This window comes from Artemia franciscana, chromosome 4, assembly GCF_032884065.1.
Source record: "Artemia franciscana chromosome 4, ASM3288406v1, whole genome shotgun sequence".
Classification (NCBI taxonomy): domain Eukaryota; kingdom Metazoa; phylum Arthropoda; class Branchiopoda; order Anostraca; family Artemiidae; genus Artemia; species Artemia franciscana.
Window position 1 is genome coordinate 38,551,347 of NC_088866.1, and position 27,227 is coordinate 38,578,573.

At 34.9% G+C, this 27,227-nt stretch overlaps 1 protein-coding gene across 1 annotated transcript in view; it reads right to left on the reverse strand.

Annotated features, from left to right (window-relative positions):
• LOC136026400 (cyclin-L2-like) overlaps nucleotides 1–27,227 on the reverse strand; it is a 40,322-nt gene that overhangs the window by 11,909 nt on the left and 1,186 nt on the right. The window contains exons 2-5 of the mRNA XM_065702957.1: nucleotides 19,356–19,540; nucleotides 16,281–16,401; nucleotides 14,318–14,403; nucleotides 7,327–7,531 (exon numbers count right to left, since the gene is read on the reverse strand). Of these exons, the coding sequence (XP_065559029.1) occupies nucleotides 7,327–7,531; nucleotides 14,318–14,403; nucleotides 16,281–16,401; nucleotides 19,356–19,540 (597 nt within the window). The remainder of the gene's footprint in view (nucleotides 1–7,326; nucleotides 7,532–14,317; nucleotides 14,404–16,280; nucleotides 16,402–19,355; nucleotides 19,541–27,227) is intronic.

Sequence of the window (27,227 nt, forward strand, 5' to 3'; positions counted from 1 at the left end):
GATACATAATACCTCGCCTGCGGAAGCTTCGCTGGTTCTTTCTTGGATAAATTTTCTGTATATTTATCTCTGTTTTTTCATTTTTTTTTACTAAGTTCTTTCCCTCATAAAGTGGGTGTAGTTGTTTAATGTTCAAAAATTCCGGGATTGGCAAGTGTTTGCTGTCCTTGCGATTTCTCCTTTTATCAATATTTGTTTCTTTTGTGTCAGACTTCTAGGTTTTTTTCTTTATAGTTTTTATAAAGTATTTATAGGTTTTTTCTAGGTTTTTTTAGGTTTTAGGTTTATATATATATATATATATATATATATATATATATATATATATATATATATATATATATATATATATATATATATATATATATATATATATATATATAAATAAGTTGTCTGTCTGTCTGTGTGTCAGGTGACGTCATGTTTCTGTGTCGACTGACGTCATGTTTTCGACTGACGAAATTACGAAATTACATTGGGACACAAATGACGACCAGGACACCGGCACATAGGGAATATAAATGACGACCGGGACACAAGGAATGTTCAATTAGCAATCACCATCAACAAAACACCGTCAACAAACCATCACAAATGACGACCGGGACACAGGGAGTATAAATGACGACCAGGACATAAGTAAAAAAAAAACTAAAAAAAGGTAAAAACTACAAAAAAACTAAAAAGAAAAAAACAAACTAAAAACTAATAAAAAAACTAAAAAAGCTAAAAAACTAAAAAAACAACTAAAAAAAGGAAACAAAAAGAAAAATAAAGGAGAAAAATCAAACTAAAAAAATAAAAATAAAAAAAACTAAAAAGAAAAAAACTAAAAAAACTAAAAAATGTAAAAACCAAAAAAAACTAAAAAGAAAAAAAGGGGAAAAATACAAAAATTTATTTCATCATTTACCATTTCAAAAACGAATGTATATACAGACTGGGACACCGGAATACAAATGACGACCGGGACACAGGGAATATAAATGACGACCGGGACACAGGGACACAACTACAACGGGGACGCCGGGGGGCACAGGGGGATATATAAATGACGATGGGGACACATAGAATGTTCGATTAGCAATCACCATCAACAAAGCTCAAGGGCAATCATTAGAACCATGAGGTATAACTAAAAAAAACTAAAAAAAAAGGCAGAAAACTAAAACCTAAAAAAAAGACCAATTCAAAAACGAATGTATATACAGACTGGGACACCGGGACACGAATGACGACCGGGACACCGGGACACAAGGAATATCAATGACGCCCGGGACCCTCAAAGAGAATTCACAGACTGGGACACCGGGACATAAATGACGACCGGAACACATGGAATATAAATGACGACCGGGACACCGGGGGGCACACCGGGATATATAAATGACGACGGCGACACAGGGAATCGTCGATTAGCAATCACCATCAACAAAGCTCAAGGGCAATCATTAGAATCATGAGGTATAGATCTGAATACGGATTGTCTTCCCATGGACCATTATATGTTGCATGTTCAAGAGTCGGTAAACCTGACAATCTATTTATATGCACAGACAATGGGACAGCAAAGAATGTTGTATATTCGCAAGTTTTACGTAGTTAAAAACATATATATATATATATATATATATATATATATATATATATATATATATATATATATATATATCTATATATATAAAAATAAGTTGTCTGTCTGTGGATGTGTGGATGGATGTGTGGATGGATGTGTCAGGTGACGTCACCTGAAAAAACTGGATTAGGTGACGTCAAAACTGAAAAAACTAAAAAAAGGCAAAAACTACAAAAAAACTAAAAACTAATAAAAAAAATAAAAAAGCTAAAAAACTAAAAAAACTATAAAGGTAAAAACCAATAAAAAACTAAAAAAAAAACTGAAAAAACTAAAAAAAGGCAAAAACTACAAAAAAAAACTAAAAACTAATAAAAAAAGTAAAAAAGCTAAAAAACTAAAAAAACTAAAAAAACTAAAAAAAGGTAAAAAACTAAAAAAAATAAAAAATAAAAAAAAACTAAAAAAAAGGAAAAAACTGAAAAATAAGCTAAAATAAAGGTAAAAACCAATAAAAAACTAAAAAAAAAAAGGAAAAAACTAATAAATGACGACACTCAAAGAGAAAGCGACCAGGACAAAAAACTAAAAAAAAAGGCAAAAACTACAAAAAAACTAAAAACTAATAAAAAAAATAAAAAAGCTAAAAAACTAAAAAAACTAAAAAAAGGTAAAAAACTAAAAAAACTAAAAACTAAAAAAAAACTAAAAAAGGTAAAAACTAAAAGAACTAAAAAAGAAAAAAATAAATGACGACACTCAAAGAGAAAGCGACCAGGACAAAAGGAATGTTCGATTAGCAATCAACAAAGCACCGGGACACAGGGAGTATAAATGACGACCAGGACACAAGTAAAAAAAAAAATTAACAAAACTAAAAAGAAGGTAAAAACTACAAAAAAACTAAAAAGAAAAAAAAACTAAAAACTAATAAAAAAACTAAAAAATCTAAAAATCTAAATAAACTAAAAAAGAAAAAAAAAGGAAAAAAATAAAGGAGAAAAACAAAACTAAAAAACGAATGTATATACAGACCGGTACACCGGGATACAAATGACGACCGGGACACAGGGAATATAAATAACGACCGGGACACAGGGACACAACTACAACGGGGACACCGGGGGAAACAGGGGGATATAAATGACGACCGGGACAAAAAAACTAAAAAGAAATAAAAACTAAAAACTAATAAAAAAAACTAAAAAATCTAAAAATCTAAATAAGCTAAAAAAGAAAAAAAAAGGAAAAAAATAAAGGAGAAAAACAAAACTAAAAAACGAATGTATATACAGACCGGGACACCGGGATACAAATGATGACCGGGACCCGGGACACAGGGAATATAAATGACGACCGGGACACAGGGACACAACTACAACGGGGACACCGGGGGAAACAGGGGGATAACCTGACAATCTATTTATATGCAAAGACAATGGGACAGCAAAGAATGTTGTATATTCGCAAGTTTTACGTAGTTAAAACCATATATATATATATATATATCTATATTCACAGGTGGGACATAGGGACACAACTACAATGGCGCGTAACTATTATGGCGCGTAACGACTTACGCGCGCGGGGGGGCTTGGGGGGGGCGCGAAGCGCCCCCACCAACTAGGTGTTGGGGTGGCGCGAAGCGCCACCCCAACAGCTAGTATATATATATATATATATATATATATATATATATATATATCTATATTCACAGGTGGGACATAGGGACACAACTACAATGGCGCGTAACTAATATGGCGCGTAACGACTTACGCGCGCGGGGGGGCTTGGGGGGGGCGCGAAGCGCCCCCACCAACTAGGTGTTGGGGTGGCGCGAAGCGCCACCCCAACAGCTAGTATATATATATATATATATATATATATATATATATATATATATATATATATATATATATATATATATATATATATATATATATATATATATATATATATATATATGTATATATATATGTCGTAGACGACACCAGATCATTTTATGGTGGTGTGTGATATAATTATTGGTGTTATGTCAACTGTTACCAGGCAACAGTGAAAAGTGAGAGTTATGGATACCGCTAAACTAAACGAGTTACTGAGAGACGCCGATTTTTTCCCCTGTTATGAGTTCGATTACCCGGATGAGGCTGCGAGGAGGTTTTTTAGAAATCTTTAAAATGCGCTTGACCAGGCGTGCCCTTACCGTTGTAAAACAAACAGAAGAGTAAAACAGCCTACTAAACTTTAGATTACATCAAGTATACTCAACTCTATAGATGTAAAGAATAAGCTGTATCAGAAATATTTATCAATTTCAACTGAAGAAAAGAAGCAAAATTTCAAGAATTATAAAAATACATTGACAAAATTAATTCGGACATCAAAGCAGAGTTATTGCAAACAAGCATTTCTGGAGACGGAAGGGTGGCCAAGAAAGACATGGAAATTAATTAATGATTGTCTGAGTCGGACGAAACAAAATGAAGTCCCCGAAGAAATGACAGTAACGGCTAAGACAACGGTGAATGGAAAAAAAAAGAAGTGATTACAATACTCAACCACCACTTTACTAACTATTAGTGAAATGACTTCTGCAGCAACAGCTGTATTGCAGTTAGCTGAAGATTCTGATTTCAAGAAGTATTTACCTCCATCGAATGACCCATCAATATTTCTTTCCCCTTTATTGGCTTCAGAAGTATTGGTAATATCCAGACTTTTGAAAAACGGAAAGTCAGAAGGACCGGATGGGTCTAATACAAATTTGCTGAAGACGATTATCCAGGAAACTGCAGAGGGGTTAGCTCATATTATCAACCTTTGTTTTAAGTAGGGAAACTTTCCCGATTGCTTTAAAGCCTCTAAATAGTCGCGTTACAAAAGGGAGGTGATTCATAAGATCCAAATAATTATCGTCCAATTTCGATTTTATCGACTTTTTAAAACTTACTGAACGTTGTTTATATAATCGTCTGGTTTCGTTTCAAGGGAAGATTAATTTCTTTCTCAAGTCACAATTTGATTGCAGGAGAAACCATTCTACCCAACACGCGGTTTTAGTTGCTACTCAGTTTATTCATAACGTTTTAGCATTCCAGCAACTTTGTTTTTTTACATCAAAAAAGCATTCGACACAATTTCCCATCGTATTTTGGAACACAAACTGCATCATTATGGGATAAAGAGGACCAGCCTGCTCTTTAATTATGTCGTACTTACATGACCAGACAAAATTCCTTGACGCTGGTGACTCTATATCAAGAACAGCGTAGCAGTCGAACAACTTTGGAGTCCCTCAAAGATCTTTACTTGGCCCCTTGCTTTCCTTGATCTATATCAATAACTTGAGTTATTCGTCAAAGGATCTCAGACTTATAATGGTGTTTGCTGATGATACAGGATGTAGTGTCTCTGGATCCAATGATCTGATACTTCGGCAAAATATAGGTCGGTTAATTGAAAGAATTCTGTTGTGGTTTCCCCGTATTGGCCGTTCATAACCTCTGACATGTTGGTAGTATGGGAATAAGTGTATGTATAGTTTTTTATTTTGTCAATAAAACAAGTCAAATCAATCAAGTCAATTTTAAGTCTAATCATCTGACAGCAAATTCTGTGAAGACAAAATTTATTATTTACTCTCGGACATCAACTTCTTGTTCTGGACTTTAGTCAATTGCGGCTTCAAACAGCGTACGTATTGAGCGTGTTAGCTTTGTACGTTAATTACGAATTATCATTGATGAAAACCTGTCATTCAAGCACCATATTAGCCATCTTCAGTTGAAATTAAGCAGAAATGTTGGAATGATGCGTCACCTGAAGTTGTATTTTACCTTATAATGCATTAAGGTCCGTCTATTCTAGCTTAGTACATTCTCACCTTAATTATTGCCCACTTTTTCATTCGAATACATTTAGGAACGACTCACTGCCTCTCCACAGACAACAAAATATGGGATTACGTGTACTGAAAGAATATGTTCCATCTCCTGTTTCGCTACCAAACAAATCAAGCAATCGAGTATGTACGTTATATTGAATCTGTCTCTTCCCCTATCAACACTAAAAATTAAGGAATGCCCAATGAATATGTAATTTGTTAGTATGTATGCGCATGTATACATATACGTATGTGTGTATTGATATATTCATGTGTATGTGCTTGTACATATATCTGTACGCTTCTTTTGCATGGTATGTTTCGGGGGGGGGGGAGTCAGTCCCTTTCTCCTGTCGAATATCTGAATAAAATTAATACAATTCTTTTTTTTGTGGGTTGAGGAGTCTGGAAAGGTGAGTTACCTATTGTTTTGTATTTTATTTTTGAAGGTAGTTTGAAATAGAAAATTAAATATTTTGGTTTAAATTTATATATGTGGAATATTAATAGATACGATTAATTTAAATGTAAGTGATAAATGATTTTTGTTCCCGAATCTGTCGAGTTTTCTCTCTGTCGGGAATTTAATATGTTGCGTAAATATGATATTAATAATAAAACCTTGAACCTTGGTACATGGCTGTAGCAAAATTTTAGCACAGACTGAAATGGAGGAGGACCGTTCGCCAACTTATCCGTCTCAGGTAATTTAATACTACGTTAATTTGTTGTAGAATAGAAATTCTTAAGTACTTGTAAAACCTTCCTCTTCTCCAAGAATTAAACCAAATTCATATTAATTCAAGCTATATCTAAAATCTTATGAACATACAGGGTATATACACAGAAACATCCTAATTCACAGGTTATTTTAATCACAAGAATTTCTTTCAAACTGGTTCGTTGGTCACAAGAGCAGTTGAGATTACTACCAATGTTTTGAGTTGGGTTTTCAGGCAGCGAGTTGGAAGTGTGTTTTAGGCGGGTACGACAAAACCGTTTTCAGGTTCTCCATGTTCTACCCAGAAAAACATTAAAACGTTTTCATCCTATGGGTTCCAAGCGTGTTGGGCACGGGTTCCTCAAAATTGTAAAATTGGATCCTGAGATCCGATGTTTTCTCCTGAGAAGACATTAGTCGGTGTTGAACACGGCTCTCAAATCGATAATCTTCACAACCCGTGTAGAACTCTGTGTTGGATGTGGGTAGCAAAAAAAAAAAAATGTTTTGCACGTTGCTCCTTGTAACCCACTTGGATAAACATTACAAGGGTCCAGGAGAAAATGTAAGTTGTGGCGTGTTCTTTAAAGCTCAGACGAACTATTATTGTTCAAATTCCAGCACCATTATGGTCACAGCATCAAATGGCCAGAAGACAAAAGGAGAAGTCTTTTCCCGTTCTTTAGATTTTAGTACCGTTCCTGAAAGAGCACCAAAAAGGTTGGCTATCTCCAATGCCAAAAAAAGTACTCTCCTAAAACCTGTGGCTACCTGGAACTGATTCACCACCGTTGTTATGACAATAGACAGTATTAACAGTCGCATAAAACGTTGATACAAATTTGATTTCGTTTTTGATCCAATGGACTAAACGGAAATGAAACAAAGGCTAGTTTCACAATTTTAAACTCCTACCTTTCCTTAATTTTCTACCTTTCCTGAAACGATATTTCTTCCGTTTTATACCGGCATTCATAGTCATACTACTTTAGAAAGTATGAACAGAGGTATCTTGCTACTAATGGGAATCAGCCCTTTTGGTAATTACCATTAACAATTGTAGGTTTTGATTGCATTTTGAAACTAGAAGAATCCCAAGTCTATCAGGCTATTAAGTAGGATAGGAAAATTGCAATTGATTACCTTATGTCTTTTATAAAGTTTCAAAATCCTAAGACAAATGTCTTTCAAGTCCGACTCATTGCAGTCATATATCAGGTACCATGACGGGTTTTTGGGAAGAGGTTGCTTCACATCTCTTGCAGCTAGATAGATAACTGCACAAGCAATTGTTTCTGGGCTGTATCGAAGGAAAACATCCGTACGCAAAGAGTCATTCATGTAGTTCCTGAAAAGAAAAAGAAACGATAATGGTTAGCCCCCTAAACCCCTTGGCCAGTCCCCTGGATGTGAACGGTTGTTTTTCGCCTTTGGAGCAATTTGACAAGGACCTGAAAAAGCCAGAGAATTTGAGATGCGTAATGTATCTTCATCCCTCCTTCTTTGCATGATCTTCTGAATAATATCCATCTTATTTTTCACTAAGTTTTAAATTCATATTCACATTTATTTCCATTTTTCTCTTTAAGGTTCTGTATATACTATAGTCACTATTGTTCTTTTTCTGTAATATTCTTTTTGGAAATAAGAATACAGGAAAATTACAACATAATTTCACAATATTCATAAATAGCTCAGCTAAAAGTCGACCATTTTACATTAATTTTACCACTAGAAAGAGCATAATCCGTACCAATAAGAAAGATAGTAAGAGAAGAAATAAAAAGTTTTCAGCCAGCTTCAGTGGAGTTCGTGGTCTTCTCCTTCGGAATTGGTCTCTCCGTTTCATGCTGTCTTGCGTCCAGGGTTGCCAAGAGATGATTGCCAGTTGTTATTGCCCGACTGGTCTATTCACTCAGCCTCGGTCCTCGCCCAGGCAGTCTAGACGGCGAGAACCAAAGGCAAATTAGTAATTATTCAACATACAGGGGTCAAGGCCTAAGAGTTAAAAAAAAAAATAATAAATAAAACAACATGATCTCCAGTATGAATCACTTTATCAAACTTCAGTCAAACCAAAGTCCAAAGTCTAGAGAACACTGGTTGATTACAAAACATTTAAAAATATATCTACACTGTTGCAATTACTGAACAAAAGGCAGTTTCTTTTGCAATGTCCATGAAACTAACATACTTAGAAAATGTCCATAGATCTATGCTTCACATAGTCGAAAAATGTAATAGAACGATAAAGGCAACACTTGTTAAAAATAATTGTGTAAAAAAGCGATAAAAAAAAATCATTCAATGAAAAGGGATAAGAACAAGATGTATCACACCCCTAAAAACTAAAACCTCTAATATTCACTAAAATATTATAATCTCTACCTCTAAAACTTTTAACAAGTTAAAGCAAGGTTAAATTAATAATACTTGACGAATAATTTAGCACCATCTTCTGCTTAGACCATCGTAAATCGCACTAATGTGCAAATTACGTGAGTCTACGTGAAATATAGTTATAAAAAGTCAAACAACTTCAATGCTTGATGTGTCCCACTACGAAATAGGAATTAAAAAACCATATTTAAATACCTAATTGAGAGGGCGATTCCAATTCTAACAAATCAAAAAAAAAAAAAAAATCACATTAGATGATCTTGAATCAGGAGAAAAGATACTAATTTTCAGTAACTTTTCGACTTATTTATTATTTCAAAGGGAAATCTTTCCAAGCATTCAAAATACAAAATAGGAAGAAAAACTGTTTAGAAATTAGTCCAGAAAAGAAATTCCCACCGATACTAATAATATCAAACTCATACCTCCGATTCTCCAGCGGCTTAGCGCGTAAATTCTACATAAAAAAAATCACTGCAGCCCAATTGATTTACAATATACACCGAAATTCCTAATAATTAGGATGACAACACTTAAGAATAGATAGCTTTCAAAATAGATCAGGTATGACATCTGCCTTTGAGAATTGAAGAAAGACACATGCCACCCAGTCTTTAAAGCACCCAACATACTGTTAAAAATGAGATCTATGCAGATATAAGGCTCGGGCCGTAAAAAGAACAGAAAACTTTATAAAAAGAAATAAAAAGAAAAATTTAAGAAAAAAACTGTCAGTCATGATCATCAATGGGAAGCAAAACTAGCTCATCACCGTCTAGCACGAAATCTATAAAGAATTCCTAACGAAAAGGTAGCTATTGAAGAACCTTGTTTCGATTGCTATTCAAATTAACTCAAGAAATTAGTATCAGTAATTATTTGGATTTTACTGAATCAGAACTTTCAGGAGTATTTTCTACATTTAGTTATTTACTTAAGCTATAAGAAAAACTTGTCAAATATTCAGATTGGTTAAAAACCGTGACAGAAATAATTCGAGTTTGTCAATATCTGTTGGGGTGGCGCTTCGCGCCACCCCAACACCTAGTTGGTGGGGCGCTTCGCACCCCCCAACCCCTCCCGCGCGCGTAAGTCGTTACGCGCCATATTAGTTGCGCGCCATTGTAGTTGTGTCCCTATGTCCCACCTGTGAATACAGATATATATATATATATATATATATATATATATATATATATATATATATATATATATATATATATATATATATATATATATATATATATTTATATATATATATATATATATATATAATATATATATATATATATATATATATATATATATATATATATATATATATATATATATATATATGTTTTTAACTACGTAAAACATGCAAATATACAACATTCTTCGCCGTCCCATTGTCTGTGCATATAAACAGATTGTCAGGTTTACTGACTCTTGAACATGCAACATATAATTGTCCATGGGAAAAACAATCCGTATTCAGATCTATACCTCATTATTCTAATGATGTGTCCCTGTGTCCCGGTCGTCATTTATATTCCCTGTGTCCCGGTCGTCATTTGTGTCCCGGTATCCCAGTTTGTAATTTCTCTTTGAGTGTCCCGGTCGTCATTTATATTCCCTGTGTCCCGGTCGTCATTTATATATCCCGCCTGTGCCCCCGGCGTCCCCGTTGTAGTTGTGTCCCTATGTCCCGGTCGTCATTTATATTCCCTGTGTCCCGGTCGTGATTTGTGTCCGGGTGTCCCAGTCTGTAATTTCTCTTTGAGGTTCCCGGTCGTCATTTATATTCCCTGTGTCCCGGTCGTCATTTTTGTCCCGGTGTCCTGGTATGTAATTTTTATCAGTTGACAAACATGACGTCAGTCGACAAACAACTTCATGACGTATACAGCTCAATCCTTATAATGACGTCAGTCGACACACAAACATGACGTCACTCGACACACACACACACACACACACACACACACACACACACACACACACACACACACACACACACACACACACACACACACACACACACACACACACAGACAACTTATTTTTATATATATAGATATATGCTATTTCTATCTCTTACCCTCAAAGGATCCACGATACGAGTATACTCTTAAACTTGATTAGAATAACTCCTGTCACACGACCAAGGGTTGAATCACACGACCAAGGGTTGAATTTTAGTAATGTGTTCGGTAATGTAAATTTTAGTAACTTTTAAAACGCCTTAGCTCGCATTTTATTAATGAAGTTAAAAAAAAAGACCTAACTTCCTTAGTAATCAGTGTCTACGAGATAGCATAAAAATGTCCCTTTGTCCATGAATAATTTAGATTTAGAATAAAGCTTTTCTTGAATCCAATATTAATAAACAAGAGAGAAATTTACCTTTTGAATACGTAAATAATACAAGAACGCAAACTTGGTACATTTCTTCTAAAATTAATTTGTCTCTCCTAGAATAACATTCCCACATGAAAATGAGAAAGATAAGAATTCCATTATTGTTGCCATATGATGTGTGATTAGGAAGTTTTAAAACCGGGTTTGTAATTCAAAAACAGCAGTAACTACATGCGGTTGCGGAAGCACACGAACTTTAGATTCAGCCGAAACATCCTGGATCGAGGATGCACGGGCGCTTTTTCGTGGTGAAAAATCCAGTTTTTCTCTCTCCAGAGGGCTGGCCTTTTCCATCGAACGGTTTAGGACACAATAACAGTATTCCTGCTTGACTGTCAGGTCTCTAGGATTGAGTTCATGTTGCGCGGTATCCGTAGTATCAAAAATATTCGTAATCGATTTTCACCGTCGATTGACTTTGTCGCATCCTTTTTAGTTGTGGTGGGTATGGTCCCTTCTACTCAGAAAGCTCGGACTTTGTTTCTGGTTTATACCCTTTTCAAGATGGGTATAATCTTGATTGAACAATGCATGGGACGCCAAGTCGTTAATTGTCTCTGTTCGTGTGACAACAATTCTTAACGAGTTTTCGTTCATAAGCCTCGAAAGCAAATTTTGCAGTTTTCAAACGAATTTATATAAAAAAGCTATTCCGGTTTTTCGTCCATTTTGCACTATTAAAAATCTGCCTAGAAACACATACATCCGTGTACTCAGCATGTTATTTAACAGTATTGAACGAAGACAATCAGCGCTGTTTTGAACATGTATCAAGGACACACTAAGCCAACACTTCCAAAGTCAAGGATATTTAGGGTGGAGTGGGGTTTTGCACCCTGACCAATGATCTGCGCGGCGCAGCTACCGATTCCCCGACTCCCTGCCTTCGGCCTGAAGTGCAATGCGTGGTTGGGGACACATCATCCAATGCGATGGACATTAAGTGTATTTAAAGAAATTTTCATTCAGTGAAAATGTCTAATAAATTCGGTCCAACATTTTATCCGAACATTTCCAGGGACTATTCCTTCCATCCCCCGTGCATGCGGGCACACTCTAAGCATTTATACTCTTAATTAAAACATTTAAATCGGTATTTCCTTTACAATACATAGTTCTACTACGACAAAAAAAAAGGTACGAGTGGTGCATGTACTTAAACAAAGGGGAAAGGAAACAGATTTGTAAAGGGGAAAGGAAACGGATTTGTAAAGGGGAATTTCTAAGGTAAAACTTGAGATAAAAAACGGAGCCAGAAAAGGTCCTCCTTCCAAAGATTAGATAAGATGAAAAGATTAATACTGGAGAGAAATTCATTTGAATTAAAATAGAATAGTTGTGGGCATCAAATCATGGTTAATTGTAGAAAAAACCAAGACTTGAACTGTGAGCATTAAACTGAAAACAGAAAAAACATGAATTTTCTTTCCAATTATAAGTCAGCTTTCAAGGGCTTGAAGACAACCTGTTTATTTTAACAAATTCAAGCAGTAAATATCATAATTGTCCACCTCACACAATGCACCAGGGGAGAGGGGAATGGGAGCTTCCAGCGTAAATTGAGCTATTTCCTGGATTTATCCTAGTCTATTGCTTTTACAGAAACCAATCTGATTTTGTCTTTTACTTACATAGAAATCTATGAGGTAGTAAAATAGGCTCCAGACAAAAATCAGATCATTTGTCATTAGTCGTTTTAGCCCCTCCTCCCTTCCCCTCAAAGTTTGATCTTGTGGCAGATCACTTGGCAAGAACAGGCTTAACTACTCTGGAAATTCAGGTAAAGCAGAAGTTTTAAAACTTTTATACTGTTCAAAAGCCAGTAGCGCTAATAAAAAAAAATACAGGGGAGAGTGCAATAAATATCCTTAAAACCCAGGGATGCACTTCATTTTCTTCAATTCCCCGGTAAAATACCAAAAAATCTTGAGGGAGAGGAAGAAAAACAAATACTTCTACCCCCTCCCGTAATTGACGCCTTTGTAGGTAGCTCTTTTAAGCTATTTGAACCAGAAAACAAATCCCCTTCAGCCCCGCAGATGTAATTTCACACAAAAACATATGTTTGCACCATAATCAACCCACTTACTAATTTATTGAACACAGTTATCAGTTGTGATAAATAGTTGTATATTTTAAAAATTTACACGAAGCTAAACAGTCAAGCAAAGCAATATATATATAATATATATATATATATATATATATATATATATATATATATATATATATATATATATATATATATATATATATATATATATATATATATATATAAAAAAAGGCCAAGAAACCTCCTGAGACTGTTAGCTTTTTTAGAAATAATTTTTTTTTCCTTTTGCTTGTGTCAGACGTGCAACAAATAATTAAGCCTCTTAAAAGGCAAAAACAAAAACAAAGCATATAATTTGATATTTAGGAATTGCATTAGGACTTCACGTGACTTCTTAATTAGACGAACAGGGTAATAACCCCTTGTCTCTAGACACTAATAAATCTATCTGAATATTTCAACATTGACACTTTTGAACAATTTCGTTTAACTAGGCTTTTGCAAGAAAGAATTAGCTTGTGCTATGTTAATAACTTAAATATATTAGGTTGAGCTTCTTTTTGCTGGGGAGAACCGATATATTACTGAAAAGTACAGTTTTTAGTTATTTATCTAGGTAATTCCTTAGTAATGACTTTAGTACTCTTCGCCCAAAGAATATAGTAAGCTGATTAGCCATGAGAAAACTAACTGTAAGACATGTAAAACCAAGTGAAGCGTAAAATATCGCAATCCTCAAATTAGTAATCTCAACTCTTTGTGTTTTTGTCGTTGCAATCTAAGAATCATCAAAATGTCAATTGTTTTCACTCCTAATTTAGAAAAAGCCTTTTTATTTCCTAATTTCTTAGCATTGTTCCAGCATAAGTAATGTCTCTTTTTTTTAATATAAATGCCAACCAGTCAATAAAGACTAATCTTGCTTTAAAAACTAAACATACTTATAAGTTATATAAAATTACAAACAAAATAAGACCCTGGAAGCAGTGGGGTACTTTCTAAATACTAGTTACAAAAATTAAAGCCAATAGGTTTCTTGAGACTTATTTTATGTCTAGTACAAAAATTGAAACGAAAAAGGTGTCAGGTTACTGTTCTGTGAAAGTGATATATAACCTTTTCACTATGAACAGGGATGACAATTCCAACATTTCATACGAGCAAAAATCAATTCTTGTCTTGGCGATAAGCTTATCTTCCCTCCCTAATGCATTTTATGTCAATAAATCAAACATGGTACATCAAAATGACACAATTTTAAATAATGAAAGTGATGCTTACCAGGCCAGCTGAAGAAGCTCTCTATCTCGGCCCCTGGATTCTTTCGATCCGAGGATACCAAGTTGTTGCAGATACGTAATAATGATCTGCAAATAGTGGTAATAGGTTATTATCTCAGGAATACAAAACATTTTCCAAGTCAATTATGAATTCAAAACCAAGACATACGTTCCCAAATCTGCCTCTTACATGTTGACTTTGACACAAAGAAAATAACACAAAAACATGACGAGAAAACAAAAAATAGAAACAAAAGAAAACTAAAAATTACATAATACACAGGTTTACACAATCAATATGCTTGATTAGCAATAAACCCAACAAACTTGAGTAAGTATAATAGTTAAGCCACTGTATGTATGAATCAGAAAAAATCTACGAAGTTTAATGGAAAATTGCATAAAAAATATATAGCTAAATATAAGCAATTCCGTGCCCACCATAGGAACTGTTGAGCATATGTCCCTGTAGTGAGCTTTAAAGTTTACATCTGAATAAATGTCTATGTAAAACATATGAGAAAATATTGGTATAGTGTAAGTGTAATATAAAAAATAAATAACCCTTTTTAAAGTGTATCGATTTGCATTACATCATTTTAAAATTCTCGATATAAAGCTTAAGCGTATGTCGTACTATCGCGTGTTCAAAAACTTGAATAATCACAATATATAGTTTTAAATAATTTAACTTTTCACAAAAGAAATTATCTAGCAGTTTCTACAACTAGCCTCATTGACTTGAAGAAGACAAAAATAAAGAATATAATTTTAGAAATTGGCTTATAAATCATGATCGAGAAATGTCATTTAACTATAAAAGAAGACATAAATCTGTAAAATAGATTTTATTCAGAAAAATTATTGAATTTTATGTTTTTTTATAAATGCAAATGACAACAATAATAAAGAATAAAGTGTTCTATAACATCAGTTTACCTTAATTAAAATAAAATGAGCATCTTCTAATTATTGAAGGTAATTGATCCACTGTCACCTAAACGTCAACAATCTCAGACGTTTTCTTTACTCCCTATTTCAGGGCCAGCTGCAATCTTGTCAAAAGAAGCTAGATAAAGAGGCTACTAACCAAATAAATTAATATATTTGAACTTTCAAAGAGAAAAAGCTAGAGAGGGTGGGAAGGAGAGACACAGTCAGAGAGGAGGGACTGAGGAAGATACAAACAGACACAGAAAAGAGAGAAATAAAGTAAAAAAAAAAATCAATAGGAAGTACCAACATTTATGGAAGGAATGGCATAGGATTGCACTTCTACAAAATAGAAGAATTTCCCGAAAAATACATCTTTTTTCTATTTAAAAATTTGCTCTGTTATCATTTATGTTTCTTTCCTTTACAAAAAATTCCTATTAATGTCTATAATTTTCCCATACAAACTGAGACAGGATTATTTGTGTTTGTCTAAAAGATATTAGTGACTGAATTAGGCACTTTGAACATATTCTTTTTGTTAGCAAAGATACTGGAAAAACTTTGAGGGCACCCGAAGTAAACAAAAAACGTTAGTAAATGGAGCCAAAAATATACATTAACATGTTAAAATAACACTTATAAAAATAAATACTTTTGATATTTAAAAAAAATATTTATGATGGATAAATATCTTAGAAACTTTAGGCATTACAGATGTCCGAATCGAAACATATTACCGGTAAAAAAAGAAACGAAAGTGTTCTGACCAATAAATATAAGCTAAACTTATGTCAATTAGCAATATCAAAAAATCGCTAGATGTTCTTTTTCTTGTAGTTACTAGTGCCAAACACAACATTTTCTATCCTTTCCCATTCAATCTAGTAAGTTCAAAGTGAAAATGCTCATAACTGCATGGGACATGTTTTGGTCTGCGGAATCAGAACATATTCAACAGTGTTTATAAGCAAAAACAGTTACTTCTGTGCGATTTGTAGAAACAACAAAAAGTACTAAACAAACCATACCTTGTGTGGGTGTTTCACGTGAACACAGAACCCAAGTTCCTTCAACACCCTTCTTTCTGCCTTTATTACTTGGTTCTTCAGATTAATATAGTTTTGGTCGAGAATAACTGGACTTATATCCCTTGAAAAAATATAAGATATGAGCTTTTTCCCTGATAATATACGCGACTACTTGTCAAATTGAGAGGTTGCTATGAAAAGCCTAAAAATATCTACATGTGTTAGTTGATATTCTACTGTTTTAAGGACAAACACTGGAACAGTAAAAGCATCTACAATTGTCAGTTGCGTAGACCGAAAGAGTTCAGATACTTCTCTCTATAAATGTAAGAATACCATTAGATATATTCACTTTTAAATTCAACGATAAACACAAAATGTTTTGTATTGTTATACCCCCATCCCACGTAAAAAGAAAAGAAGGCGACTTGGACTCCTCCCAAAACAGTCTAGGGTATACACCTCTCAATTACTACTTTGCTCATATCTTCGTTCAGACATATTTACAATAAATAAATACTGTCTGACCTTCAGAAAAGAAATATCAAAATACAATTTATAGATAAAAATTGATCCACAAGCCAATACTTAGATTTCTCTATATGTACATACCTACAACCACGGAGAGAAGGAATACAATATAAAATATACACAGTCAAACATATGATTGCTATTCTAATGTTTGCTATCTACACACATTAAATGCTTATCCTATACAATAGAGTTGGAGACCACATTTTGTAGGGATGTAGTGATATTCTTTTTCTAGATATCCCAGGTAAAAATACATAGTTTATGCAGAAGTTCAATCTGGCGACTTTCCTAAATTTTTACAGACATGGAAAACGAAAGAGCCCAGATGGGAACCCATTTATTTGTGTGATCACAAATAAGTTTTTTTTACTGATTATTGATTTGGTGAATACTTTTAAGAGACAAGCACTGCCAGTAAAAGGAACAAGAAGAAGAGATTCCAGAGCATGTACAGAACCACTGATGACACCATAGAGAAACAATCAAGAAAAAAAAAAAAAAGAGCTGAGATCCGTCAGGCATGCTGGTAACAGAGCAGATGGCAGTTAGTTAGTGAAACATGCGCAAATCACTTCGAAAATCTACTGAACAGGCAGCATCCATAAAACCCCATGACACTGCATATACCAATATATTCCCTCTGAAAATCAACATAGATCCACCTTCTACCACTGAGATCTAAGCAAAGAAACTGAAAACAGAAAATCACACAGGCTGGACCACATATCTGCTGAGATGATTAAGACATCTCCCTTGGTTGTTACTCTTCACTTAGACATCAAACAAAGTACCATGGGATTGGAAATACAGCACACTCATCAGGTTATTCAAAAAAAGGAGACGGTGCCATAGCAAGCAATAGGTGGAGCATGATTCTACTTTCAATACATGGCTACTAGAATATCTCCACAAGCTTGATCGAAACTCCAAAAAGAAACTGAAAACAGAAAATCACACAGGCTGGACCACATATCTGCTGAGATGATTAAGACATCTCCCTTGGTTGTTACTCTTCACTTAGACATCAAACAAAGTATCATGGGATTGGAAATACAGCACACTCATCAGGTTATTCAAAAAAAGGAGACGGCGCCATAGCAAGCAATAGGTGGAGCATGATTCTACTTTCAATACATGGCTACTTGAATATCTCCACAAACTTGATCGAAACTCCAAAAAGAAACTGAAAACAGAAAATCACACAGGTTGAACCACATATCTGCTGAGATGATTAAGACATCTCCCTTGGTTGTTACTCTTCACTTAGACATCAAACAAAGTACCATGGGATTGGAAATACAGCACACTCATCAGGTTATTCAAAAAAAGGAGACGGCGCCATAGCAAGCAATAGGTGGAGCATGATTCTACTTTCAATACATGGCTACTTGAATATCTCCACAAACTTGATCGAAACTCCAAAAAGAAAAGTATAGTTTCTGGTCAAATTACTCATGAATAGACACCTTGTGTTCACGCTTATATCTTTTGATTGAAGAAAGCAGAGTGGAGTTCAAAATAGTGGCGATTGTTACTGCCATGTAAAAGGGTAGGAGTGAAACAAGGACCTGGTCTGTAACTGTTACCTTTAGTAATGAATTTTGATAATATTCTGAAGAACAGAGACAGGACGCATCAGTTTAAGCCTCAAAGTTGAAATCTGAAAACTTGATTAAACAATTTGTAAAAACTAAAGCCATCAATGTTCAACAGTGGAGATAGTCTAAACATGTCCTCTGCATGGCTGACCAGACTCCCAAAAGCCACTTTGCGTTGGCAATCACTAGGAGGTTTAGCAAAAAAAGACAAAGAAGCACATTGTGCCGGACAACCAGAGGGATCCATGCAACCTTCAACTTTTGTTCCACGAGAATGGACAGAAATAAACGCAGCAGCAAACCTGGAGGTTGGCTGGCAGCTCCTTCTCAATGCCTTGGGTGCTTCTGAAGGCATAGGTAGTCCTAAGGTAAGGTTGACCCTCTTTAATTAAAGAGTTTAAAGGTACATTGTAGTTTAAAGGCAGGTTATAAGCGTGAAAATTGGTGAATTGAATGACACACAAAGAAATTACAAAACAATTATAACTTAGTATTTTTGAGGGAAGATACTTAGATAATCAAACACCTCACTCTATAGATTATATAGATATAACATTATTCAAATACAACTACTTAAAAGGCACCTTTTTTCATCAACCCTCATATAAAAATAAATGTGTATCCCACTGAAATCATACTTATTGATATCATATTTGGTTGTCAGTAAACTACTAAACATTTGATGAACTCCTTAGTTTCACTGTATGCCAATAGAGCAGAGCTTTCCAATTACAAAACATTTATAGAAATTGTTTTCTTTTTTTGGCCCCAGCAAGAATAATATGATCAGTTTCAAAGCCTGGAATTCAAACTTTCCTTAAAAACTACAGAGGCTAGACTCTTACCACTTTCTTGCAACAAAACAAGTTGGCAGCATAGAAATAAAATAAAACAGAAGCATTACTTCTGCAATACAACTATTAATAAAAACAAGGAGACTTACTTTCCAGCTCGAATTTGCTTGATATGATGAAAAACAGAAATCACATCTCTTATTCTTCGTGGTGCTTCCTCAATTTTAGAGGCTAAGCATACACAGCCCATAGCAGTCACTTCCATTGGATGACGCACAAATGATTTACTATAATAAAATCTTTGAAATAACACTTGTCCTGTTGCCATAGCCACCTAAAAAAAATATGAATATAGTATTTCTAATTTAAATAGTACTTAGCAACAAAGCAAATTTATGTTAAAAATTAGACAAGCAATACAACTACAGACACAGGTCTATCCCTCCCTTAGAGATGCACTGGTGGAAAGAGAGATGGAAGAGTACAAAGAATGCATTTTTTAGTCCACTATTCCCCCCCCCCCCTATGTGAAAGTAAGTATACATGCCAATTTAAGAAAAGGTGAAAACCCTGAGATTTTGGTCTAGATGATTCAGAACATTTACAGAAATAAAATAATCTAAAACCTGACTCTTTATCATTCACTTGATGAAAGAAGACATTAAGAATTGACAGCTGAAATTAAAGGGGAAAATTCTAATTCTGTTCAAATCCCTTTTCTTCATCTTCTTAGCCCGTTCATTCTTCCCTTTTCTATTCAGAGACGAGTTGTTTTTCATTTGGTCCCAGACTGATGGTAAAATAGAACAACCTTTGGCAATCTGTCAGCCTCCATCTGTAAAACACAACCCACCAATCTCAAACTTTCTTTTATTGTAGCTTCAAAAAGAGGGGTGGAACAGAATTTCTTGTACACTTGTTATTTGACATATGATCAGTCACATGGGTACCTGAAAGTAACCATAGGTAATTTCTATGGAAAACATTCAATACATTTTCCTCTGCTTTATGAAGTACCTGTGTTTCAGAACCCTACTTGATCATTGTCACTACAGAAGCTCCTAATATCCTAGTCTCGAAGTAATTATATCAGTAATTGAATGGAATAATATCAGTAATGAAGTTAATAACCATTGCTTTTTTCCTTACACCAAATTTACCAAGGTCAGTGTACCATCTATCCCTATTTTTATCAACATGGGCATTAAAACTTCCTAACAAAATGCTAAATTTCTTCCTGGGATCCTGTCTATTTGTTCCTGTAACTGAATCCATAGACTAAATCTGACTTGGACACTAGTGATAATCAAACATTAACCTGCTTGTAAGATTAAAGTCTTGACAGGGTAAGGCACTAAAAAATAAGTAACTAAATTAGTAGTCTAGATCTATTTTTAACTTAAGACTATTTACATGTTAATTTCAAAGTATATAAGTAAGTATTTGAACTGTATTTTTGGAAAAGGTTCTGCAACAAAATTAGGAGGAGATCAAAAAATTCTAGATAAGACATCAATTTCTAAGCCATTTATTATGTCAGTAACTAGGTAGAGAGATTGCACATCAAGTCACTTTGTGTGCATCAAAGGCCATAAAAATGTTGATGCTTGGCAACGTGAAACTGCCTCCTATCATGAAATTTTAATACCCTGATTAAGGTAATCAAGCGCCTTCTCATGAAAACACTCCTTATTGAACAAACAATTAAATTTAAATTCCCAATCTAAGAAATTTTATAGATAATCTGAACAGCTCTGTATATCAGAAAAATAGGTAATTGTCAAGATAGAGAGACAATTGAGGGAAGCCCTGGAAAATCTGAAACCACTTAAAACAAGAGCCAAGAGCTCATATGGCACTTGAGACAAGGTTGGAACCTAAAATTAGACTTGGTACTAGAGATATCGATTTTGCAGTTCTTTGTTTATTGGCAATTATTACAAAGCTAAACTTAAAAATACAGTGTTCCTGTAATCTTTTCTTGTTTGGTATTGTAATGTTTGTACCAAGTTTCATCCCAGTCTCTCTGCTCTAAGTGTTTTCCAAGATTTCCTGTATCCCCCTTAAACTCCCCCCAATGTCACTGTATCTGGTTGGGATCTAAAATATGAGCTCTGACACATGAGGTCCTTCTAAATATCAAATTTCAATAAGATCCAATAACCCATTTGGAAGTTAAAAATACCTCATTTTTCTAATTTTTTCAAATTAACTACCCTTCCACTCCCCCCCAGATGGTCGAATCGAGGAAGCGACTGTTTCTAATTTAATCTGGTCCAGTCCATGATATGCCTGTCAACTTTCAGTGATTGCTATGTTGATCACGTATCTAGTTTTGGATCTTCTTCATGTAAAAATTGGCGTGGTCCAGGATTCAAACCTAAGACCTCTCGCATCCTAAGCGAGAATCATACCCCTAAACCAACAAGCTGCACTTAAGAACAAAAATTATTTGTTTTATAGGCGAATAAAATTCTGTTTAACTATCTTGTTTGCTTGCTCCCCCCTAGATGGTTAAATCAGGGAAGAGACTATTTCTAATTTAATCTTGTCTGGTCCATGATATGCCTGCTAACTTTTATTGTCCTAGCTTATCTGGAAGTTCCTGAACTAGCAAAACCAGGACCGACAGACAGACAGACAGATATTGCGATCACTATAGGTCACTTGGTAAATACCAAGTGCCATAAAAAATCACAAGTACTTGACAAAAAAAAAAAAATCATAAATTATTCTTGACAAAAACCAGATTGGTATTGCTTGCCTTACCAAAACATGGTCTGCCACCAAAGATTTTTGCTTGATTCCTAATTATGGCTCCCATTTTAAGCTCCAATTAGACAAAGATGGTATCCCTCTATCTCATGGTAGAGGAGTGGCTTTTTTTGGTCTACCCTCCCAAATTGGATTCTTTCATTTTCTGAAATAGAGAACAACTCCAAAAGCAAAGTTCTATGGCTCTGGACCAGACCCAAAAACCTCCCAAAAGAAGTATCTTGCATGGTTTTTTTTGTATTATTTATTACCCTCTTTGCAGTGGATTTAAGAAGGAGCCGACATTATATCTGCGACTTTATACTGACAGATTTAAAAACCTTTTCAGCAGAAATTTTCCAGTTATACTGTGATACATTTCCAGTGAAAAAAGTTAATTGCAAATCCAATTGTAGATCATGGATAAAAAAAAATTGTGCCTAATAAATGAACATGATAAACTCTTTAAGGAAGGATTTTTCCAAGAATCTCAGCAACTTCAAAACATTGTTGTTAGTGAAATCTGTAAAGCAAGAAAGGAGCATGGTGCTCACATGCTAAATAAATTACTGTATTGTAACCCTAAGAAATTCCACAGAAAGTATCCAAGATCTCTTGGGAAAGGTCTCTTCAAAGTTTTTTTCTTACTGGATAGTAATGGTGGCCCAGTGAGTGAGGATATCTTAAATGATTATTTTGCTTAATTTGCAATATTGAACTGCCACTCCAAAATATGTCAGTCAACAGTGCAGTGAGTGACATTCTTGTGATTGAAATACATCAGACCCAGCTTAAACTCGAAAATCTTGACACAAATACATCAGTATACCCAGGTGATATCCCTACCAAATTGATTGTGAAATGTGCCCAGTATTTAAGTGTACCTCTAACTGCAAATTTTAAACAATGTTTTGTAGATGGTATTTTTCCAGTGTATTTTAAAGCAAGCTATTATATCACCTATATTGAAAAATAAGACCCCAAAGTTACCTCTGACTTAAGACCAATATTGAAAACCTGTATTTTCTCTAAAATTTTTGGAAGTCTTATTTACAATTTCCTCTTTGATGATATTCAAGATAAAATAAACCCAAATCAGTTTGGTTTTAGGCCAGATCATAGCACCATGCATTGCTTAATTTATGTATGGTAGCTAGTTTTTGTCTGGTTGTGAGCATTGTGCAGTCCTGTCTAACAGAGATTCTATCAGGTTTTACTTAGACCTTCTGTAGAGCACCTCAATGGACTAAATTAGGCCCTTTAGCATTTTTAATTGTTTTCTAATAATGTTTTACCACCATGTTTGACAATACTTTTGAATTCGCAGACTGATTTGACATTGCTTAATCTATGTCAAACCATTAACACTTTGGACATTAAACTTGACTCACTCATTAACAACTGAAAGAATGATCTTTAGAATACTAAACTCAACCTAAGCATGCCCAAAAGCAGTTTAATGCTATTCTCCTTTTAAAAAACATACCCCCTATCAATAATTATCTTTGCATACCAAATTTAAATACAGTTAAACTGCTTGGTGTGCAGTTGGAAAATTCAGCACTTCTCACTTATTTGAATCTGGTAGTTTTTTCCTTAAAGTTTTCTCCCTTCTCAAGCAGTTTTCCATATCAATTCAGAACCTTTGAACAATTTATTCTTCTCATATAAGGCCCTATCTTGAATGGCTAGACTTGAACTTGCTACATTGGAATCACAATGTCACATCCTTGCCATGAACTTTGGTCACAAGTGCCTTAGTTCTGATTATCCTTGATGTCTTCTTCCCCCCTTCAAAGAAAATCCCCCAATCCTTCCTAATACAACATTAATGCTCATAGAGCTCCAAATATCCAACTTAACTTGCATCCCCAAATGTTGACCATGAGATACAAAAATTCTTTTGTTCCCCATTTGGTTTTGCATTTTAATAATTTATTTTACATTTTTTTTTATGTTTATCCCCTAACATCTGTTTTATCATTGTAACTGTTATGACTGCTTATGCTAGCTTATGTGCTATTTTAGTCAATAAATCATATTCTATTTTGTTCATAAAAATGCACTATTTCACTTTACACCTTCCCTGGTGGATAAAATTATAGTTTGCTATATATATTCCCATTAAATTTTGCTGTTTGGGCAGCACTCCCTGTTGAGAAGATAGTCTTCAGACTTTTTTAGAGTATGACAGGTAGCACAATAGTGCTGCCTAAGTAAAAAGCAATGTGGGCACTATGTTTTTTTGTGTTTTTTTTTTTTTTTTAGACCAGGGCACTTTGTTTTGAAGGAGTATTGTAGAAACTATAAAAAGGGCTCACTTGAATGGAAATTGAAATGAATAATGTCCTTTTTAATAGTCAAAAGTGATTGGCTGGACCACCCCCCTTCTGCACCTATTCATTCCCAAAACAAATCCAGCAAAATTTTTAGATAGTCATTGGGTTTAGCATAGTTGAAAGGTCTGGAAATTACATCTATAAGAATAACAGCCCCTCTCCAAAGCCCTCAGGACAGGAGTTTTATGTTATGCTCTAGGAGCATATAAGGCTTTTCTAGAAAGGGTAGTGATATAAAATTTGGAGGGTGCTTATTGCATTGGTAGATACACCCCTCACAGACTGTATTTTCCCAAAAACATATCAGGCAAAAATGTTGATATGGCCAATTGTTGCTCTGGATGCTTCAAAATGGGCTCATTCAATTGGAAACTGAAAGGGCTAGTGCCTTTTTTAATAGTTAAAAGTGATTGGAGGGAAACCAGTCCCTCCCCTCTTATGGCCACACATTCAATCAAATTGTGAGATAGTCATTTTATTCAGCATAGTTAAAAGGCATGGAAATTATGTCTTTGAGGATGATTGAGGACACAAAGCCCTTGGTTAATAATTGAGGACAACTTTGGATCAGATGGATCTCATTTGATTCAAAGTTTTAGTGCCCTTTTTAAGATTCAAAAGCGAAATGGAGGGCAATCAGCTATCCCCCCCCCCAACCCTACTATTACCCAAAACACATCCAATTGAAATTTTAAGAGAGCCTTTTTTCAGCATTATTGAAAGGTCCAGTTTAAGAAGAATTAATGACGCTTCTTGACTACTAAGGTTCCTGCGTCAGCCCTGCAGTACATTCATGCAGCATGATTTGATCTCTGGGTCCCATATTACCAAGCTAAGGTCAAATCCACTACACCACCACAGGACTGAAAGGTCCAGTAATTATGTCTTTGGTGATGTTAACTTCCCCACAATCCTGTCATCTGTATGCAGCTTGTCAAAAAGGGTGTAGCAACAGGGCTTGCTGTGAGGGATGTTGATCTAACCAAAAGAAAATATTTGCAGCCTAATGCTGCCCCTTCTATTCATACTGCTACTGCCACTAGTATTAATTCTACAGGTATTAAAACTAAAGGTATTAAGGCAAACAATCTGGAATATATAGAAACTGTATGGAACTAAATCAAAACACACTATGCCCACAATAGTTGTCAAGCAGGCATACTGGAAATGGTTCAAGAACAGTTGATGGTATTAAGCTGAAACTTTCAGTATCTATTGAAGGGGTGTTGAAGAAACCAAAGGTGCTATGCATATATTGCTGCTATAACTACTGCCACTACACAAGCTAAGGGCATTAAAGTGAAGCTTTTAAGGAATATTTAGGCAGAGGTTGAACTAGATCAAAACATAATCACAATGGTAAAATAATCACAAAGATTATTGAAGGTCAGTGCCCTCTAGAGGGAGAAGGAGTGGAGACAAATAACTCAAAAAATTTTGCACCAATAATTCAAATAATTCCATTACTGAGCTATGAATTATGTAAACATACCACCCAATGCCTTTTTTATGCTCTTTCTCAATATAATAATTGCTTTACTTAGAAATTCAATTTTAAGCCCTTCATAGACCCTTAAAGGTGATACCTTTTTCTCTTATTGGCTAGAAAATGGTTAAAACAGCAATTATTACTTCATAATATGCCAAACAGTTGAAGTCTTAATTTGATTAATGGATACACAGGTTGAAACAAGATTGATATTTGGCAAAATATAGCCTTTGATAGGACAAAAAAAGGCATATTTAAGGGTCTTTAAAGGGTTTAAAATTGAGATTCCAAATAAAGCATATATTGTATTTGAAGTACCTACTTCCACTGAAGAGTACATATAGGTGGTATCTATTAGCCAACTGGTTGGCTAATCTACATATGCCTAATACCTTCAAACAAGGTTTAGTAAATAAACCAACTGCTGAAGGAACTAAGCCCTGCTATTTCAGCACCTCTGGTAAAATTATTTAACTTGTTCCTAACACAAGGAAAGCTTCCAAGGGATTGGAGGAAGGCAATAGTCATCCCAATTCATAAGAAGGGTAGCAAAACTTCAGCAGCAAACTATAGACCTATCAGCCTTACCTGTGTGGCATGCTAGGTCATGGAGAGGATTGTCAAAAAAATACATCATTAACCATCTTGAGGCTAACTCACTCATCAGCAGCAGCCAGCATGGTTTTGTTCTAAGAAATCAGTGGATACAAACCTTCTTGAGTCTTATAGTCTTGTAACTGACCTACTAAAAACAGGAGTACCAGTGAATATAATCCTGCTAGATCTAGCCAAAGCTTTTGACAAAGTTTGTCACTGCTACCTCATTCACAGGCTATGCACCCTGTCTCTTAGTCCAAAAGTGATCAGTTGGATCAAGGATTTTCTGAAGAACAGAATACAGCAAGTGAAAGTGACCACTGGACCAAACAGTCATGCACTCTCTGATGAAGTCAAAGTCACCAGCGGGGTCCCCCAGGGCAGTGTCCTGGGCCCTACCCTGTTCAATATATACATAAATGACCTAGCCCTTATCATCAGTAATAAAACCACTCTCTATGCAGATGATTCAAAACCCATAGGTCCTGCCAATACTCCTTCTGCCCACCAAACCCTCTAAACTGATCTTAATCACATGTACTCCTTGATCAAAAGATGGTTGTTGGAATTCAACACTGAAAAATGCAAGGTCATACACTTTGGACACAATAACCCCCAGCAACAATACCTGATGACCCAAAACCCTGGGAGTCACCACATGCTGGAGCATGTTCAGGAGGAGAGAGACCTTGGAGTTATTGTAGAACCCTAGTTGAAATTCAGCTCCCACTCACAGAAGATCTCAGCCAATGCTAGCAGAGCCCTAGACATCATTAAACACAGCATTACCAGCAGAAGTAGACATGTAATCACCAAGCTCTACAAAGGACTGGTAAGACTGT